Here is a 22,678-nt window from a genome sequence, read left to right as displayed (position 1 = left end):
GTATTTATTTGCAATTGGGAATTAAACTTAAGTATTTATGTTGCAAATTACTCTAAAAAATATATGGTTAACGAGCATCTTTTCCATTGCACCTACAAGCTTCTCATTGACCTCATCAAATTATAGAGTCAACTTCTTCACCTTTCACTTCAGGAGCTCCTCTTCAACACACACCCCAGTATAGGCCTGTCTTACCCCTTTTCCTTTTCCTTTATTTTTACGTGTCAGGCCTGCTGAAGAGCTTGGAACAGACAATACAATTTAAAAATTGAAAATATTATTAATAAAGTAAAATATATTATTATATTTAAGATTGGAAATTAAACATGACGTGTTTGTGGTGCGGGTGGCGGTTTTTGACTATTTTTTCAAACCAACCCGCACATACAATTTTTTTAATTTCCCAAACCGTACTCGCACCGCGAAACTAAAAAATCATAAAAATCGCACCGCAAAAAATGGTGCGGTGAAGTGCGGTTTATGCGGTTTTTACGTTTGGACTATCACTAAATAATTAAACTATCACAAATACAATAAAGTTTAAGCAACACTTGTCAAAAATACCATAAGGCTTGAAAATAAATATGAAAAAAAAAAAATTCAAGTTTAAACAATACAATAATTAGTGGGCTTAGTTTGGGCCTTCACATATTGGACCTAAATAAATATGAAAATTGGTATTTTTATAATATGCGGTGCGGTTTGAACCGCATATTAATAATTTAAAACCGCAAACCGCACCGAAAAGAATTTCAAACCGTATCTTTTTGCGGTGCGGACAGTTTGAGCGGTTTGATGAACACCCCTATCAATTAGGAACTCCAACAAACTCATCCAAACCTTTCCTAAATTTCACTGACCGTCTATTGACAATCATCCCGTTTATACAGTTCGACATGCTCCTAACAAATAATAATTAGTTTAAAGCTTATGATGTTTTAGATCAAATTATGAACTTTTTAACTTATATTTTCTATTTCTAATTATTTATTATTGTAGTTAATAATTAGTTTAATTTTTTTTTCAATTCAAAAACTAATAAATTTTTTTTTAAAAAAAAAATTAAAAGTATTCATAATTGTTACTTAGTTATTATAATAGCATACTTCTTTTCCAACTATTCAAAAGTTTACAATTTTTAAACACTTTGTGGTTCTAATAATTATTAAGTAGATAAAAATTGCTATTTAAACAGTTAGATTAGATTAATGGAAAAATTAGAAAAATGAATGATTGTTTCATTAAATGAGATGGGCCTCACGTGAAAATTCGGCCATGGCTTTAATTTTTGGGCCATTATCTTTTTCTAATTAAGCCCACATAACTTAAATCTAACCCTAAATGAGGCCCTATATAAGGAATATGATAAAATTTTAATTTACATCCTTAAAATAGACACTAAAAACCCCAACTTTGAGTGATTCAGAGAAATCTTTATTCCTTAAGAAATTTTGAACTCTCTCTCTCTCTAAACAACTATTATTGAGTTGAGTGTCAGCTCACACTATTTAAGGGTACTCAGATCTTTGGGGAAGATCTTAAAGATTGCTCTTGTCGGATTCAAGAAAGCTATCCATGTTCAATACTTAACAATATCTTGCTACATAGTAGGAATCGAGGGTTAGAGTAATTAAACGGAAGGAGTCACTATAGAATTATGTTCCTTTTACATGTTAACTTGTCGTTTTATGATTTTTCATATTTTAGGATGTTGGATTATAATATATTAATTAAACATACATGTTACTAAATTAAGATCCTAGCAAAATAAGTTCTAAACATCCAGATCTAGTTATTTTTTTGTATGCATGTGCCGGTATAAAATCGACGGGTATAGTGTTGGCGACTTTTTATGTGCCGGTTTAAAATCGACAGTTATAATGTTAGCGATTGTTTATTCCTTAACGTGTTGGAAAATTGTTGTGCTTCAATAGAAATATCAAACCAACAAAATTAAAATTCAATGACAAATAATACAAAGGACAAAAATATAGATTAAATAATGTTACATATGAATCACAATATATATATATATTATATAAAAGAGATGTGAGAGCAATCTCAACACCACATACACCACAAGTGTATAATAGGGGAATCACAAAACTTGAACAAGGTCTTACACCTTTGTCCAAAAGCTTATTTCCCCCTACCACAAGCACTTAGGGAAAAGAAAGAATGGAAATAGCTTTCTGGATTTATCAAGCCTTTAGTGTTTCTAGCAATGTGCTCTTTTGATAGAAACTTGTTCTCTCCAAAGTAAACTCAAGACCTTTATTTATAGTGTTTTGAGGATCACATTTGAAAATCAAATCCTTTCATCACATGGCTGTTACCTACACTTTGATTTGTGTTAATGGGATAAAAACGTTGGACAAGAGAGCTGGAAACATGCTCAATTAATTTCTATACGTTTATGAACGTTTTCAAAAATCTGGTTCCAGATGTTCGAAAACAACCATAAAACAACAAACAACTATTAAACAACTGTTTCCTGAGAGCTCAAAATGTAACTCCTCTCCGAGTTAAATCATTTCCCAAGGTCCCAATACCCATTTAAATGATATAATTGAGTATTGTAACAGTTTCTAACAGCTAGAAACTTATCCCATTAATTCCATAACTCTCATATGTAACAACTCACATAATTACATATTTATCAATTGTGATCCTTAAGTTACAATCTATTTTCAGATTTGTAACTCATCATATGTTACAATTTTATGTGTATTATTATACTATATATGATATAATATAACCTTCAACACATAATATATATTAATCTCCTATTAATATATAATTTGTCACATTTAAATATTTCAATCTATATTATATTATATCAAATAAAATAACATTCCCCCACTAGATTAAAATTTATGACACACCATTGAAACATTATTTAATCAATCAAATATTACATATATCCCCCACTTTGATTGAATAAATCAAACACTTTTATAGAGATCTTGCTTAGATGCATAAAGTAAAATGTCTTTCGACTTGAATTTTACCTTAGTGTAGTTACCACAAAGTTTGTTGAAATTTTGGTTGCCGAAGCATTGAACCAATATTCCTTTAATACAAACCGGTGATAACACACACATCTTTGCTAGAGTTCACTTGAGACCTCATTATATCTCGCTTGTGCACCGTTAATGGCCACGTGCAACATCCATTCATTGACCTTTTGAGAAAATATACTCCCTACTTCTCATTTAGGAGGGCACCACCCTTAGGTCAATATAGGTAGAATTCTTACAGTATTTGTTACCAAAATACTTGTTTTCCAAACTGAATTCTATTAAAGACTTTAAAAGTCTAACCCTCAAATTGGTAACTCACTAAGTACTTTCACAAATTTGTAAGATGGGACATATAGTACTTATCACATTTGTTCACACATTGATTTTTTCTTACCTATTGAACCTAACACTAGTAAAGTTACTAGTATCAAGATAGGTTACCCTCATTTGTGAACCGATTTAGAGAGTTTTAGTCCCATCCCTTTAGAAGTCTTTTCCACTAAATCTCTAGTTAGTGGCTTCGTAAACGGATCTGGCTGCCAAGTTTTCACTTGGTCTCACATAGGATATTGAGATGACTCCTCTTTGAATCAAATCACTTACATATCCATATCTTAGACTAATGTGTCTAAGTTATACTCAAGTCTTAGGCACCAAGCATGCCTAAATTTCACATATCATCCATTCTTTTACCAAATTACTTGATAAATATTGGATATATCACCCCCCATATTTTCTCACATTTCACTATCAAGATAATATCTTGATTTTAAAATATAGAAGACCTCTTTGTCTCTATAATTTCTCTTTAATTTCTTTTTTCACTAAATTTTGACACCAAAATATGTCAAAATTTCTCATATGCACATAGCCAAAATGGATTTGGAATTTGAATTCCAAATCAAATAACTAATCAACAGTGTCTCATCACATTTTGATTAAGTTTGTGGCTCACCCCCACATTTCGACCAAGTGCATATAAAATATCACTTTTATGTATTTTTCTCTTGAGATGACTTTTAAGGTCACTTTAAAAAATACTATTTGACATCTTTAGTTTTCTCAACAAAACTAAAATATCAAACTCACATCACCATTTAAAAAATAATGTGATTATTTTTTCTCATAATTTTAAGGTTATCTCCTCATTGAGATTAGCCCAAAATTATACCAAAGTTGACAAAATTCTCATCAATTTTGTTCACTACTTTGATTATTTAAGATTCAAAATTGCTTCTCCAATTTTGTTATCTTTTCACAATTTTTGAATCCACCATGATTCACTTTGATTTGAGTCTAAAATTGCTCTTCCAATTATGACTCATTTTACAAGTTTAGATCCACTTTGATCTATGTACTCTTTGGCAAGATAAACCCAAAAAAGAGTAACTCTCATAGTTCACTTTCTCATCTCTTAAAATGAGATAAAAACCACTAATGGAAAAATAATTCCAAAACTCTTTATTCTCAAAAAATGATGAACACATCTTTTCCATCATCATGACTATTACTATTATCATATACATCAAATATGATTAGTTACACATATATTGTTAGATACTGATAATATATATAACTCTCATGCATAAAATTATATATGTTACTATCATCTCATACATAACATATACTCATCATAATATATATCATCTCCACATAATATATATTATATATGTATCACATACATAAATATTCTCATCATAAAATATATATTATCATATGCTCAACATGTATAATATATAATTCATATACATGTTATATATTATGCATATCTCACATATACATATTAACATGTAACATATTCAAATATCATATTATATATCACTCTATTTATATGATATATACATCCACGTATATATATAACTCATTTATATATATCTCAATCCACATCTCAACTCAGAAAAATATGTGTATATATTTTACTAATATAAAAAATAGTAAATCACAAAATATCACAATTTTTACCATTGTATTACCACATGTTGATTTCTTACATTCCATTGAAGCGAGGTAGGAAATGTTAAGCTTTTGACTGTTGGAAAATTGTTGTGCTCCAATAGAAATATCAAACCAACAAAATTACAATTCAATGACAAATAATACAAAGGACAAAAATATAGATTAAATAATGTTACACATGAATCACAATATATATATTATATATATAAAAGAGATGTGAGAGCAATCTCAACACCACATACACCATTAGTGTATAATAGGGGAATCACAAAACTTGAACAAGGTCTTACACCTTTGTCCAAAAGCTTATTTCCCCCTACCACAAGCACTTAGGGAAAAGAAAGAATGGAAATAGCTTTTTGGATTTATCAAGCCTTTAGTGTTTCTAGCAATGTGCTCTTTTGATAGAAACTTGTTCTCTCCAAAGTAAACTCAAGACCTTTATTTATAGTGTTTTGAGGATCACATTTGAAAATCAAATCCTTTCATCACATGGCTGTTACCAACACTTTAATTTGTGTTTAAACGGATAAAAACGTTGGACAAGAGAGCTGGAAACATGCTCAATTAATTTCTATACGTTTATGAACGTTTTCAAAAATATGGTTCCAGATGTTCGAAAACAACCATAAAACAACATACAAACAACTATTAAACAACTGTTTCCTGATAACTCAAAATGTAACTCCTCTCCGAGTTAAATCCTTTCCCAAGGTCCCAATACCCATTTAAATGATATAATTGAGTATTGTAACAGTTTCTAACAGCTAGAAACTTATCCCATTAATTCCATAACTCCCATATGTAACAACTCACATAATTACATATTTATCAATTGTGATCCTTAAGCTACAATCTATTTTCAGATTTGTAACTCATCATATGTTACAATTTTATGTGTATTATTATACTATATATGATATAATATAACCTCCAACACATAATATATATTAATCTCCTATTAATATATAATTTGTCACAATATTTTAATCTATATTATATTATATCAAATAATATAACATAACGACCATTCAAAACTGTCGGGAATGCTCATTATTGACTATTTAAAATGACGCCTATACCATCCTATTTTGCGTCAGTGGTATAGGTATCGATTTTATAGCCAAATGACAACAAATTTACCGACTATTTTAAACGGTTGGTGTTTCCCTATTTTGTAGTAGTGTACAAGCCTTTTGAAATAAGTGTTTATTAGTGTACTGTAGACCCATTTTAAGGTGATGTGGCATTAGAAATTTATTTCTATGTAGGTCGAAGATGCCCTAATTCGGCACTAATGCCAACTTAAGTAACGTTTGGTTGAAAGGAACGAAAAAATAAAAATAATATAGAATCATATTTAAAATTTATAGAAAAAATTGTTAATAAATTATTAAAAAATTTCTCATCTTACATTATTTTTTTTTTTTTGTGAATAAACCAGTACATAACAAAAGTATTACATAAGAAGAGGCAAATCACGAACTCCTCCATCCCAAAAACTAGAAGTTTTACAACCTAAAACATTCTTAGCTATCAAATGTGCCACTTTATTATTAGCCCGCGGCTGATAAGTTACACCAACAATATTATTCTTTAAAATCAACTGCTTAATCTCCTCCACAAGCAGATCGCATTCTCCACACAACTCCGGTGGCCTCCCTAACATAGCAACTGTCAATTACAATCAGACGAGATCATATATACAACGTTCTAAAGATAACAAGCCAGCCATCTCAATCCCATGTTTTATAGCTGACAACTCAGCTGCTATAGGAGAAAAAGGCCTATTTAAGAACATACCTTGCGACACAATAACCTCCTCGACATGATTATGAACCACCAATTAGTACTACAACACCCATCAACCTCACCAATTGCAGCATCCACATTAATCAACATCCCCCCATCTTAGGAGGCTGCCATTTGCATTTTAGTTTAGCTTCAACCAAACGCTCCCCCGCAGTTTTATCCCAAAACTCATGCAAATATTCAGCCACCCAATCCAAAGCCCGATCCATAGAAGGAACCAAAAGACCTATGTAACACACAATTTTGCATATACCAAGCTTGCCAAGTTAATACAATAAAAAAATCAAACCTGTCTTTTGGCACCACCAACCTGTCAATGCGACATAAAAAAGCTATCAGATCTTCACCATCACACATTTTACTAACCTTCCCAAAACCAGCACCTTTCCACAATCTTTTAACCTAATCACACCACAAAGAGCATGATACCAGTCTTCATCTTCCTTTTGTAACCCACATCTACAACATCACGCCACATCTTGCATCCCCCTCTTTCTTAGCACCTTAAAGGTTAGCAGCCACCCATGACAAAGATGCCAAAGAAAGTGTTTACTTTCAAACCCTAAACTTGCCTCCACCATTGTTCCACCCCCGTCGTATCCAACCATTCCTCTACCTCCTTCTTCTCGATTGCCACCTGATACCCACTTTGCACAGAATACTCACCATTTTTTTTATAGTGCCAAATAATTCTATCTTCAGAATCTAATGAGGCAGGCACCATACCAAGAATAAGTTTGACATCCTCATGACAAAAATTAGCTCATAAAATCTCCAAAACCCACTCCCCAAAAGCCAACCTCAAGTTCACCACCATAAGGTCAGGCGGTAGCACATGCTTAACTAGAAAAGAAAATCGCAAAGGCCTAGGCAACCATCAGTCTTCCACAATACGAACTCATTTGCCCGACCCAATACGCCATCGATACCCATCTAAAATAATCTCCCTCCCCCAAAGTAAACTCTTCCACACCACCGATGGGCAAGAACCCACCTTAGCACTCAACACATCACTTACGAAAATAAGAATTTTTTAGAACTTGAGCCACTAAAGAATTACCATTACGAACCAATCATTACACCTACTTTGCCAACATCTTTTGTTAAACAACTCTAGATTTTTAAGCCCAAGACCCCCCTCTCATTCCTTTTACACAATCCTTCCCACTTACACAAATAAAGTTTCCTCTCCTTTTCAGTAGAACCTCACCAAAATTTAGCAACTAAACTAGGAACACTGTTTGTAAAATTCTTTGTAAGCCTGAAGCAACTCATATCATACATTGGCATTCCTTGAATGACATCCTTCACCAACACCTCCTTCCCCGCCAACGAAAAAAGAGACCTCTTCCATCCTCGAATCTTATTCTGAATCCAATCTTTAATGTACTTAAAAATATCATTCTTTTTTCGTCCAATAAAGCATGGCATCCCTAAGTATCTTTGAAAATGAGGTGTAATGGTAACCCCAAAAATTCCAGCCAAAGGGCCATGAGAATTTGAGTCAACCCGACTACCAAAGCAAATCTCAAATTTTAAGAAATTCACTATCTGGCCAGTTACTTCGGAATAGTCATGGAGCAATCGCTTTAGACAATGACACTCTTCACTATTAGCCTTTAAAACATAAGACTATCATCCGCAAAAAATTAGTGTGACACCTGGACTCCGTTTCTACCAAATTGAAGCCCATTGATATCACCACGAGCCTCCGCAGGTTGAATCAAACAAGATAAGGCCTCTCCACAAAATAGAAAAAGAAAAGGGAATAAAGGATCTCCTTACCGTAGACCCCGACTCGGAATAACATTACCCTTAACTTCCCCATTGATAAGGAAGCAAAAGGATACAGAAGTAACACAATTTATTATCTTAGCCACCCATCATTCATCATATCCCAACCTTTTCATCATCACTTCAACAAATTTCCACTCCACCCGATCATACGCCTTTGACATATCCCACTTTAGAGCCACCTTCTTCCCATTTCCAAATCAATCCTTATGCATACAATGCATTCCTTGAAACCCAATGATAGCATTGTCATGAATTAACCTCCCACTCACAAAAGCACTTTAAGTCCCCGAGATAGTATCGTGAAAGCTTAACTTTAATCTCTCCGCCAAACACTTGGAAACAATTTTATAAACAACATTACACAAACTTATTGGACAAAATTTTTCAATCTTAAGAGGCTTCGCAGTCTTTGGAATAAGAGCAATCAAAGTTTCATTAAGATGTTGCAGCAGAACATCATTATTAAGCACCTTAAGACAAACTCTACAAACATATCTCCAGGAGTGATCTCCCAGTATTTTTGGTAAAACAAAGCAGACAATCCATTCTTCCCCAGAGCTTTAATTGGATTCATACTTTTCACTGCCCGAACCACATCCTCCTCCTTAAAAGGCTCTAACAATATCACATTCATAACATCTGAGACCCGCGAACGGAGAACCTGGACCACCTCCTCAATCTTTTCCAAAGTTGGTTGTATAGTAGTGAAATGAGAACTATAATACCTCTGAACAACCTTAGAATCCCCTCCTCGCCACGATGTTCTCTTCCCTGCTCATCAATAAGGTACTCAATATGATTTTTCTTTTTTCTCTGCAAAGCCTTATGGTGAAAGTACTTAGTATTATGATCCATACACTTCATCCAAACTGCCCTACTACGTTGTCTCCAGTACAATTCTTTCTTCCCTAAGATCCTGTTTAATTGTTTCTCTTCCTTCTTTAACAGCTGCCAAGAGGTTGGATTAATATCTCGAGATAACTCTGAAATTCTATATATGTTGACACACAACAATTCAATTAACCAACTCCTTCCTTCTAGCAATATACCACTAAAGTAACCCTTTGCCACAACTCAAATTTTTTGCCTTTAACATAGTAGGAGTCACACAAGAAAGCCCATCAAGCCATTTATCTTTAACAACCATTTCACACTCCTCCTCATCACACCAAGCCTCCTCAAAATAGAATCTAGGGTACTTCCTACTCCTAGAACCAACACCATTCTGATTCACATCCTGGCCAAAAGAAATAAGCATCGCTTTATGTTTAGAACACCACCAATCTAAGTACTAAAAATCCACTATGTAAAAGGTCTCAAGCCAGTCCATATTAGCAAAGAGCCTATCCAATTTCTCTAAAACAAAACCAGCACTATCCCAGTGACCATTACACCAAGTAAAGGTATTATAATCCTTAGATAAATCCTTCAGTGCACAATAGTCCAAGGACCACCGAAACCGAGCCATAGCTTCGAAACCCCTTGGAGGACCTCCATGTTTTTCAAAATTATCCAAGATTTCATTCATATCCCCACCACACAACCATGGCCCTCGCACACCCTCACCAAAGCGATCAAGCAACTGCCAAGTTAAGAATCTTTGAGATGCATCAGGATTACCATACATCCCAATGAATCTAAAGCACAAACCATTAGTGTCATGAATCACAGAGTCAATATGGAACCTCGAAGAAGACTCAATACTAATACCAAGCACTTCCTTCCACATCAACAACAAACCACCACTTAAACCAATTATATCAATAGCAAAAAAATAGTCAAACCCAAGTTTCCTCACCACATCTTCAGTCTTTCTGCGAGTCAATTTACTTTCAGAGATAAAAATAACATTTGGTTTCAACCCCTCATAGTGGGAATTAAGATTAGAGAATGTACAAGAATTTCCCAAACCTTGTACATTCCAACAAAGGATTTTTATTGTTCTCAGTGGCCTTGATCGTCAAGGCTTGCCATTTCAGAATTAATAGGAAAAGAAGAACAATCACAAGAATTAGAAAGTACCTACTCTGAATTATTTTGAGCATCGTCCACCTCAAAATGAATTGCCACACCTTTAGAGCTACACAAATCATCACCATGACCACACAACTTCGCCACCAACTCACCTCCTGACTCATCTCCCATTTTTCTAGCTTGCTATTTAAGAGACAACTTCTTTTTATTACCATCGTCCAACCCAACAACACCTTCCTTCGTAGTACTACCCACCACTAATTCCCCATGCTCTTCTCCTAATTCCAAGGAAAAACCATTATTTTCCATTTCTCCATCTCTCACTAACTTCTTATTTCCTCTATGAATACTAATGAAACCCGTCAAACAAACCTCCCCTAAGCTCCTTTTATATCACTCGACTAGGACCCCAAAAGAAGTACTATCAGTCACCGTCGCACAAGAACTAGTCCTCTTCCAAGTTGAACGATCTGCAATTTGACCATCAAAGTTAAAAGAGCCCCGATTCTTCTTTAACTAAATTAGAATTGGGCTTTGAAGCATTAAAAATGAACCCAGGCCCATTAACATTTTTAGTACCCATAAACTTATTCACCACATTCACTTTGGCCACATCACCCATAAAAACCTCATTAGCCACCTCATTAGTATGACCATTGACCGAAGCCACCTTAGCAAACCCAATTTCCATGTCACCTTGTGCCATGTCATCACTCACCACTCTTCCTTGTTGTGCAAGTTCAGTAATCCTGTTCAACTTCTTTGCCGCGATCACTCTCTTTGAGCTCTTAGAAAAATTGTAAGCGCCGATGAACCATCGCCGCCATGGTGATTCCGACTGTCATTATCAAGATCCAATCCACAACCCAAACCACTCCCTTGCACCTTACGAATCCCAAAATCTGGCGTTGTTCCAACCGAGAAGCAATCTTTCTTATCGTCATTAGATTTCAACCAATCACCATAAAGCAACACCAAATACCCCTCTGTATCCTTTTTCATAATCCAATGAACCTTACAAATTCTATAATCATGACCCTAATGACCACAACAAAAATAGAGCAATGGAAGATAATCAAATTTGAATTGAACCCAAATCTTCTTCCAATCAACCAGCAAAAACCTTCTAACAAAGGCAATTGAATGAAGATCGAATTCAATCAAAATTCTAACTTCCTGTTCCATCATCATTAAGAGAACATTATCCCATCTAAGATCAAGAACTTTCCCTACCAATTTCCCCAATTTCATAGCGTTATTTTTTGTGCACTTTGGGGTGGAAATTGGTCATGCGAACCCAACAAGCAAAACTGTTCAACCGTGCATCATGCCAATTCCTTGATTGAGGCCACAACTCGCAAACCAACAAACCCCCATTAAACGTTCACAGAGCTCTATCAAGAATTCTTTGATGTAACTATTCATCATCGAATGTAAAGCCAACATAGGTACTACCATCCTCATAAGGAAACACCTGAACATCCCACCCCTCGGACACTTCCCAAATTTGTGCAAAAATCGTTTTAATAAAATTCTTTTTGCATTTACACTTGTAAAAAATTCGTCCTACCACTGACATCAAAGCTAGTCCATCCACTGGCGTTTCGTTACATTCCCAGTCATCCTTAACCGATAACTGTAATGTATCGTTGACAATATCATCCACTGATACAGTCCTTAGAAGCCATGACAACTGAAAGCTTTACACACCAAGGTTTTTATAAAAAAAAAAACCACCATAGAGCACAGAGTTGTAGAAGACCAACATTTTTTTATATTTCTCATCTTACATTAGAATAGTGATTCTTTCAATTTCAAAATAGAATACTCATTGTACCTAAATGATGGAAAAAATATTTTATTTAAAATGACATTCTTATATTTTAAAATGCAATCAAACAAATTAATAACTTAAAAATTATGTCTTTTTTTATTCTATTTTATTTTATTACCTCCGCAATATTATTTTTCATTAAGAAAAAATAAAATTGATTAGTTATTTTATCTTGGTACCCATTTTGTCCCTCTTTCTTGGTTAGTATTGTTGGTGCTCTCATAGTGCAAGAATATTTTAGCCAGCTAAATGTGATATATTAACTTGTTGTTCTGATCACATGGTAGAGATTATAATTACTTCCCCAATTCTTCGATAGATTAGACATAAAAATGTTAACGCAATACAAAAAAATCTTACTTTTAGTCACAACAAAATTTGTGACTAATAAAGATAAAAAAGTTGTGGCTAATTACAAATTATCATTATTGTGTTGTGACTAAAAGGTTCGTAGCTAAAAGTATTAGTCACAAAAATTACAATTTGTTGTGAGTAAATGTATTTTTAATCACAATATTTGCAATTAGTGACAACTTATAACTAAATACTATGTTTTAGTTACAGGTAACATTTTGTTGTGACTAAAAGTCACATTTAGTAAAAAAAAAATTATATTGTGACTAAAAAGTTATCACTAAAAGTGACAATTTTTTGTAGTGACAGTGAGGCAGTTTATGTTGACAAGTACCACAAGAAGGTGACATACATTGGTATTAAATTAATATTGGTTCTATAATACATATTTTGATTTAATTAATAAATAATATAATACATTGGTTTGTCGTTCTCTTTTAGCCGATTTGCCGTTAGTCTCAATTAATTTTGTTAAACGTTCTGTAAACAAAGCTGCACATTGTCTTGCTCGTAGCTCTTGTTTGTATCCAGATCGTATTTTTAGTGAGGATAATGTTCCTCCTGATTTTCTTTCTATTATAGTGGTTGAATCTTCTTATTAATAAAGTTACCATTTTCCTTCAAAAAAAATATAAAAAATCATCACTACTAGTTACGTATTACATGGACATGGTATTGGGCACAATATAAGATATTTAATTATAGCATTGCTCATTAGACAATTATGGAAACTATACGTGACAACTATAAGGCTTTATACCTCATTAATTCCTTAATTAGGTAATCGACCCTCACTACTTGTAGCAACTGATTTCATTTTAGTTTCACCTCTTTTTTTCTTTTCCATAGGCTCTTCTAAAGGGGGAGCAACATCATCAAGAACAGGTGACGAGCCTATGGACCTCCTTCTTCAAGAGCCCCTAGTGTTTAGTGCAGGGGAGTCTATGGTAGGCATTGTGATAGAAATTTGAGGTGTTTTGGACCTAGTATTTACTGTTGGAGAATTTGAGATGGGAGTAAGAGATATTGGAATGGGTGTTTTGGACCGAGAGGCTTTCTTCCTAAGAGATCTCTTTCTCTTAGTGGAACATATCTCTTTCTCTTGTCCGGGTGTTTCCTCATCTTCAGAAGAGTCTCTCACTATCATTTTTCGACGTGTCTTCCTTTGTAGCAATACCTGTTGAATATTATTTAAGCAATATAAAAAATATACATATTATTAAAACAAGAAGACTGAAAGTATTTACATATGGAAAAGAAACTTACAGAGTTTTTAGCTTTGAGAAGTTCATCTTTTTGTGTCTCTTGTATCTTGCTCTCTTTATTCTTCTTGACGTTTTTCAGCTTCATGGTCATCTTCTCTTGTAGCAAAACTCCAACATTATTCAAAATGTCTGAGAAAACAAAACTCCTAAAAGAACAGTACAAAAGACATCACACGAGACAAAAACAACAACATTATTCAAACTAAGGTGCCTTCACAATCCACTCTCACATATTGGTCTTCTTCAACTACATCATCCAACCTAGTTTCAATATTATTTTCTAAAATGATGGGCATATACTCATGCCTATCATAATATTCCAATTCATAAAATCCTCTTGGGCGTGCCATCATTACTACATGCCAACTAGAATCACGTTCTCTAGAGTAGAAAACTTGTTTAGCTTGTGAAGCTAAAATGAAAGGGTCTTTAACAAATTGTGATTGACTTTCCTCTAAGTTAACTAATGTGAGGCCATCTTCGATCCTAATACCATTAGGAACATTAGCCCATAGACATCTAAAAAGTGGAATTTGAAATGTGTGATAATCTAACAAGATTATCTCTTTTAGGACTCCATAGTAGGAAACCACATCTGCAACTTGTGATTGATCTTTAGCACTGGATCTACACATGGTTGTTGCATCAATAGAAACACCACTATTCTGTGTTGTCTTTTTATCATCTTCTACATTGAATCTTTGACCATTGATGATGAATCCTGTGCAAGATATTGCTTGTTTCCTAGGTCCATATGCTAACCATTTCAACAAATCATTTTCTTCACCCTTATCAATAGGAACCTGTGAGAAATAGTTTTCAATTAGTTATATTAATCAAAACTATAAGAAATATTGGTTAGGAAATAACCAATTTACCTTTTCCTTCAGCCATTTTGGAAATGTCTCTACATGCCTTTTCCAAAGCAAGCCACTATTTCTTGCATAAATTTGGTTGGTTTTCCTTAACTCGTCCTTATGCATCCTAATTAATTTGATAAAATGATTAAAAATTACTATTTTAACATAAAGATAAACAATTATAATCCTTCAGGGACATACTCTAGAAAAGGCTCCACAATAGATGTATTCAGTAGAACGTATCGGTGTGCAATTTCTAACCACTCATCTGTCATTGTAAAGTCATGCTTTCTAGAAATTGGACGACCCTCAAATAACACATCATTGACCCACTCTTCGTTGCGATGCTTTTTTTGTTCAACCCAATTGTTGACTTAATGAATTCATTACAAAAATTCATACACTCATCTGCAAGATAGGACTCTGCAATACAACCTTCAGGCCTTGCTTGATTTCTGACATATGCTTTTAGTGTCTTCATATGTCTATCACATCATATATTATAACATCAATAATAAATTATTAAAATATATCATAAATAATATTGAAAATATAAACTTTCATAATGATTTACCTCTCAAAGGGATACATCCATCGAAATTGAACAGGTCCACATAATCGTGCTTCTCGGCCAATATGAATAACCAAATGAATCATAACATCAAAAAAGGACGGTGGAAAGAATCTCTCAAGCAAGCATAATGTTTCAGCAACTTCATTTTCAATAGCAATTAAGCTCTCTCTATCAATAACTCGTTGACAGATTTGATTAAAGAATTTACATAATCTTAATATAGCATCCCTTGGACCTTTAGGCATCAATCCTCTTATTGCCATAGGTAGTAATTGTTGCATCAATATGTGACAATCATGTGACTTAAGACCCGTAAGCTTGCATTCTTCCAATGAAACACAATTTTGAATATTTGAACTATACCCATCGGGTACTTTTAACAAGGACAAACGTTCACAAAATAAGTGTTTCTCGTCCTTTGATAGTGTATGTATGGCTGGAGGAAGATACTTCTTAGTCCCTCGCTCTTGAGGGTGTAGTCCACTCCTAATACCCATTTCTTGTAAATCTAACCGAGCTTTTAGTCCATCTTTTGTCTTACCAGCCACATTTAGCAGTGTATTAATGATGCTTTCACACACATTCTTCTCTATGTGCATCACATCCAAATTGTGACGAACATGTAACTCTTTCCAATAAGGTAACTCAAAAAAGATTGATCGTTTTTTCCACCTTTCTTGATCATCACTACTCCTTTTTCTTTTCTTTGACTTGGATTTACCCCATACATTTGCAAAATTTTTGAGATGTTCAAAAATTGTGCTCCCATTCATTATCCTTGGTGCATGGCTATGCTCTTCTTTTCCATCAAACCAATTCTTTTTAGTTCGAAAATGATGGTTTGTTGGAAGAAATTTTCGATGGCCTCGAAATGAAAACTTTGAGCTATGCTTAAGCCACTCTAAATGTGTGTCGTTACCACATAAAGGACAACTACAATACCCTTTAGTTTTACATCCAGCAAGGTTCCCATAGGCTGGAAAATCTTGGATGGTCCACATCAAAATTGCTCTCAATGTAAAAGTTTTGTTTACAAAAGCATCATGGAGCTCAACTCCCTCATTCCATAATGTATTCAAGTCCTCGATGAGTGGTTTTAAATATACATCAATGTCATTCCCAGGTTGCTTCGGTCCTGGAATTAACAATGACAATAAAATATTTTCTTTTTTCATGCATAACCATGGGGGTAAGTTATACATAACGATCATCACAGGCCAAACACTATGTTTACTACTCAAATTACTAAAAGGATTAAAACCATCGGTAGAAAGTCCAAGTCTGAGATTTCGTTCTTCTTTGGAAAAAGCAGGCCATCTCTCATTCACTAATTCCCAAGCAACAGAATCTACCGGGTGACGCATTTTCCCATCGTTACTCTTATTATTGTGATGCCATCGTAAATCCTTAGCCATTCTTTCAGATTTAAACATTCGTTTGAACCTTGGAATTATAGGAAAATACCTCAAAACTTTTGCTGGAATACCTTTTCGAACCTTGTTAGTAAGTTTATCTGTCGCCCAACGAGAAGTTCCACATGTTGGACATTCTTCTAACTTCTCCTTATCTTTTCTAAACAAACAACAATTATTTACACAAGCATGAATCTTTTCATATCCTAAGTCAAATGTTTGAAGATATTTCCTAACTGAGTACGTGGACTTGAGAAGCACGTTATCACATGGAAGCATATCATGAAAAAGATTGAGAATCTCATCAAAACTCTTGTCAGACCATCCATTAGTTGTCTTAACCTTATATAAAGCAATAATAGCTGACAACTTAGTGTATTTTGTGCACTGTGGATATAATGCGATTTGTGCATCTTCTAATTTTTTGATGAAGTTGTCATCAGGGCCTTCTACAGGTTCTTCAGAATCACAAACATCAATATTTGTAGCACTAAACAAATTAAAAGCATCAAAAGAATTCATTTCCTCAATATCATCACTTCTAGGTGCTTCTTCCCCGTGATGAAACCAAATTGTGTATGTAGGATCAATTCCATTTATGACCAAGTGCTCATAAAGCAAATTGACCTTTTGGTGACTTAAGTTTCGACAAAATTTACATGGACATAATAACTTTTCTGGATAATTAGCCTCTTTCTCTATTGTCTCTACAAAACTCCTAGCACCTTCCTTATACTCATTTGAGGCTCTACAATTGAATGAAATATATATATATATATATTAAAAAATATTAGAGAAATGCACAATCTAGTTGAATCTATACATTTAATAAGTTGATATTAACTAAACCCTTAATTCTTATTACCTGTTGAAGCGTAACCAACTTTTATCAAACATGATGTCCAAATTATTTAACTATTTTTTCTCTGAGAAAAGACAACAAAAACTAACATATATAAAATAAAAATTATGGAGAACTTAGTATCTCAACCAAAGTGAGATAGGAATAGCATATAATTTTCTCACATAAGCATTTTAATTGAAAAAATTTAAGGACCAAGAAATTGTATTAAAGCAATCCACAACAATACAATCAAATAAAACAATAATTAACAATATAAAAATTTAGGAAACTTACCAGCTACAAACTAGCCTTCAAGCAAAATCTTTAAATAATACCACCACGATTATACACTTAAACCACCTGCCAAAAGTCTCCTAATAAACTTAGCATGCATAAATTAATTATTTAAACATTAAAAATTAAAAAAAAAATTAGTGTGGTGTCTCACTAATAATAGGATTCGAATTCCCATCCATGTGAGAGTAACTGTGGCTAAACATGAAAAATGCTAACTATATCAAGTCTTGATTTCGTAGTGTGGTGTTTCATTAGAGAGTGAAACACTAAACCCACCATCCACCACATAATAATTAGAATCATTGCAGTAAGGAGCAGTGTCTATATAGGAATTATTTTTATATTTCGTTTATATCATGAAATATAAAAATAAGACAATTTAATGATTGTTATACTGAATTGTATATCAATTGGTCACCTCGTTCTAAGACATTGCATACAACACAAAACAAAATATACCAATCACAAAAGAATCAATAAGAACCAATACGCCTTAGAATCTAACAGATAAATATAATAAGAGAATCAAATATCCAATTTGATTTTAGCTAAATTTAGAAGATTAGGGCCTAAGGAGATAATATAATTCTGGCAAGTTCCTAGTTAAAACTTTAGAGACAACAATATAGCTGAAAAAGTACACTTAGAAAGGATCCCAAAAATATAATTTTATGACAGTCTATTTTGGCAACTATGTATATAATATAAGTTTCATTAATATATATATATATAAATTTAAATTATGTTTTCCAGTTTAATTAATAGAATAACGATAATAGACAAATTAATGAATGTATATATTACATTCCTGTTTTCTTTACTGAGGACCCATCAAGAAAAAAGGGAATTAAATAATTTATTCCTATATGCTACTTTGTAGACTAATAAAAAGGAAAAAGAACGATGATAATATATATAAAGATTTGGCAATTAAAGTTATGGGTAGGGTTGATTAATCCAATTTGATTTTGAATGTAGATTTCTTCCCACTGACTCTTGTCTATACACTCTATACTGTACATTAAGTACACGACAAAACAAATGTAACTCATGTCTATCCAAATTCCAAATCCAACAACCTGCATAACATTTATTGTATAAAATAGAGTTAAAAAAAATTGCATAGCTATTCAACTTACAAGTAAATGAATAAGTATGAAATCAAAAGTTGTAACCGTGAATGAATCGATTGCCCCACCGATCGATTTCCACGAACAGAGAATGATCAAGCTGCAAAAAGCAGAGAAGAAATTGAAATTAAAAGACGAAAAGAGAGGGAGAGTAAATTAGGAATGGGAAGAAGGAGAAAACCTTGGGAGGAGGGCTTTAGTGATCAGAGAGGTAGAGTAAATTGAGAAGGAGAAGTGAGCGGTGATTCCAGTGGAGTGGTCTTCAGATGCTTTGCCAGAGAGATGATTGGGCGGAAGCCATTTTCAACCGGAGTAGATGATCGGAAATGAACCGCGGCAGAGTACAATCAACGGAAATAGAAGAATGGGTGAGAAAGCTTACCGTAAATACTGAAATAATTTCACACATACTGAAAAAAAGTTTACAGTAAATACCTTGGATCGCCGTTCACCGGAGGAGACCTAGACACTCGAAATTCATGTCGTCGGAGGAGTTGAGCACGAAGCACCAGCGATTATCCTTGGGGGCGCTGAGCTGAAGCACGAAGAAACCTAGCCTTTCTTCTTCAAGGCTACTGTACCCAACAATAAGAATGCCCAATTCAAATGAGCCCAATTTTGAATAACTCTCTAAGGCCCAATAATTAATAAGACCCAATAACTATTAGATAACGTTTTTTTAAAAACGTTATTGCTGAATGTAATTAAATGTTAAAAGTGTTGTAGTGAATGTGAATGTAAGAGTATAATAAAAATATTATGTACAGTATTGGAGTTAATATTATACTAATGCATGTTTTTCTTAAAAAAAAATTCAGAATCAGTATATTCACAACAAAAATAAGTACAACTTAAAAGAAATAGCCTAACAAAATTACTTACAAACTGTTAAGAGCTCCCTCACCCAATCTATATCTTTCCTATTTATTGAATTTACTCAAGCTCATGAATTGAAACTGTAATCATGTTACCAATATTTTTTACAAGAACAATAATCAAATGAAACTTTTGTTTCCATAAAATTAAGTTTAAACTATGCCAAATTTTGTAAACAGCTACTGATAAACATCCTCCTTCTTCCTTTTGAAATTCCTCTTTTTCTACCGCCAATGAATTTACTTCTTAATCTCTGTTCCTTTATAAGAAAGACTACAGCAAATGACAATTTCCTCCAAAAATTTCCTGCTATATATAGCAGCAGTTAATTAAAGAAGAAGTGATTGTGCCTATTCATTATCTAAACCACACAAAAGACAAGTGTAATTAATCTTGAATTCTACCAAACATGAATAACTGATCCCTTGTAGGGAGTCTTTCTGAATGGACTAATCACCCACTTAATCACCCTATGTTTAGGCACAATAAACCTGTCCCAAATCAGATTATATTACTTCTCCATATTAGTTTGTTGCATTTTGTCACATAAACATGAAATTAAACTTTTGAAACACATTTTTAGAGAAAAAAGCTTTAATTTTTTCTTTTGTTTACACTATTTTTCTTCAATATACCAACTAGCATCAAGTGGAACTTCATAGTCCCATCATTCCTCTTCTTTTAATTAAGTACACTGAGTTAATCCAATTAACCCACAAGTTATCTTTCTTCTTAGTGATATATAGCCTAAACATGCTTGCCTATGTCACATAGATTCCATAAGGCAATAATATCTTAATTCATGTTTGTACGTACGGAGATAAATAAATTTTTCCCTATGTTTTTGCTAATATATGAAGATCTAAAAAGAGGCCATTAGTTGTTCTATATATATATATATATATCTTCCTTTTCTTGTTCTTGATTTTGTTTGTTTTTTTTTTCAATAAAAAATGATCACACTCCCAACACACACACACATATATATATATATATAGATAGAAAAGAAAAACCCTTTTTATAAATTAAACTCCAGAAAACAAAAATAAGATCACACGAAACCAAACAAGATCAAACTCATAATTATACAAATAAAACAAAGCTTATAAGACACATACATAGACCAAACCAGGCGCCACCAAATGTCTCAAAGCGCATGCATGCATGCACTTTTGAGATTATTATTATTATTATTGGTTAATTAAACAAACAACACACACCATGACTATATATTGACTAGTACTTGTGGCGGCCTTGTTATATAGTTTGTGATGATGAGGTGTTGTGTTGAGCATCTAAGGCCAATCCAGGGTTACATGTGCCTTCTGAGTGAGCTGAGCACCGCATGGGGTAGCAACAAGGATATGAAAGCAAAGCGCAATGGTGACCAGGTGCTATACAGTTTTCATCATGGACACATCTTCGATTCTCACCCCAACCCCAATCACCTTCACAATGCAGTCCTTCGCAGCATTGCTTGTCTTGTGCCCAATGACAATATTCACCAGGTGTCATACACCGCCAATTAGGTACCAAATTCAGATGAATATCCGGTTGTAGTCGCCCAAAGCACCCCACAACCATCACACCAGCTACCAAACTCATTACTGTAATCAACCTCATCATCTTCATCATTATTCTTTTCTTATATTATTTTGATCTTCATATCTTCATCATCATTCTTTTCCTAGTATTTATAGCAGAAATTGGAACTATTTCACATATATATTAATTGAACATGTGTTACAGTTGGTAGTAAAAGTTATTTAATTAATTTGTATGAGACCGATATTTAATTATAGCAATAATGATATAATACTTAGGTAGGTTTGAGATAATGAAATAATTTTTATTTTATTCCCTTTGTGTCATTCTTATTCTAGCTATGTTTTCATTCCTTCTAATCAAACTCCACTTAATGAAGTGTTTGTTAGAATAGAGTTGGAAAGAGTAGACTTGAAGAGAATATGAAACACAAGTATTAGAAGGGATTAACATTACTATCATTTTAATTTAAAAAGTAGGATACACTTAAAAATGCAAACCCTTTGTTTTCAAAATTTAATTTAGTTTGATAATCTCAATCTCACCTCATACCAAATGCTTTTTTTTTTTTTTTTTAAATATTAATTAGTTTTCCTTAGATGTGTGTATAATAGTGTATATAAGAGTATTATTATTTGGTATACTCATCTAACACTTTATAATTAATTAGCGATTATTTATATTAGAGTAATTTGCGGCAAAATTTTCTTATATATTAATTTTTATACACTTAACCCTCTTTTTTTTTTTTTTTTGGCAAAATCTCTTTATATTTTAATTTTTACACACTTAACCTTTTTATCTTCTTTGTAAATTTAAAGTTTCAGTTAGATATTATTGTTTAATACTAACTTGATTACTATTTTATCGACTTCTAGGTTTTACTGTTACATATACACATGTGTATACGGTGGTCATCCAGTTCATATATAATGGTAATATCTAGCTAGCGTGTAATTTGCAAAGAAAAATAAATATAAAGGAGTTTTGCCACAAAAAAAATAAAAAAGTTAAATGTATAAAAATTAAAACATAAAAAGATTCGGCGACTAAAAAAAATAAAAATATTAAGTATATATAAATTAAAATATAAAGGAATTTTTGTTAAAAAATAAAAAAATAAAA

The 22,678-nt window shown here is 33.0% G+C and overlaps 1 protein-coding gene across 4 annotated transcripts; it reads right to left on the bottom strand.

The window, feature by feature from the left end:
• Window positions 1-13,442: 13,442 nt before the first annotated feature.
• On the bottom strand, window positions 13,443-19,928 carry LOC115715935 (uncharacterized). Of its 4 annotated transcripts, XR_009688511.1 has the most exons (9): window positions 19,142-19,928; window positions 18,000-18,065; window positions 17,727-17,787; window positions 16,390-17,609; window positions 15,450-15,494; window positions 15,077-15,360; window positions 14,894-14,999; window positions 14,017-14,818; window positions 13,443-13,927 (listed from the first exon to the last, which is right to left on the bottom strand). XR_009688511.1 is itself a non-coding variant. In XM_061117570.1 (6 exons), the coding sequence occupies exons 3-6, from the start codon at window positions 17,756-17,758 to the stop codon at window positions 15,353-15,355; spliced, it is 1,305 nt and encodes a 434-aa protein (XP_060973553.1). In that variant the 5' UTR covers window positions 17,759-17,787; window positions 18,000-18,065; window positions 19,142-19,928; the 3' UTR covers window positions 15,006-15,352. The 4 variants fall into 4 exon arrangements, 1 of the variants encoding a protein (XP_060973553.1); XR_009688512.1 differs by lacking the exons at window positions 18,000-18,065; window positions 19,142-19,928 and having other exon boundaries at window positions 17,727-17,988; XR_009688513.1 differs by lacking the exons at window positions 17,727-17,787; window positions 19,142-19,928 and having other exon boundaries at window positions 13,445-13,927; window positions 18,000-18,047.
• Window positions 19,929-22,678: the final 2,750 nt, after the last annotated feature.

This window comes from Cannabis sativa, chromosome 6 (genome assembly GCF_029168945.1).
Source record: "Cannabis sativa cultivar Pink pepper isolate KNU-18-1 chromosome 6, ASM2916894v1, whole genome shotgun sequence".
NCBI classification, from domain to species: Eukaryota; Viridiplantae; Streptophyta; class Magnoliopsida; order Rosales; family Cannabaceae; genus Cannabis; species Cannabis sativa.
The sequence above is the reverse complement of the archived record's forward strand: the minus strand, read 5'-3'. Positions and strand labels throughout refer to the sequence as shown.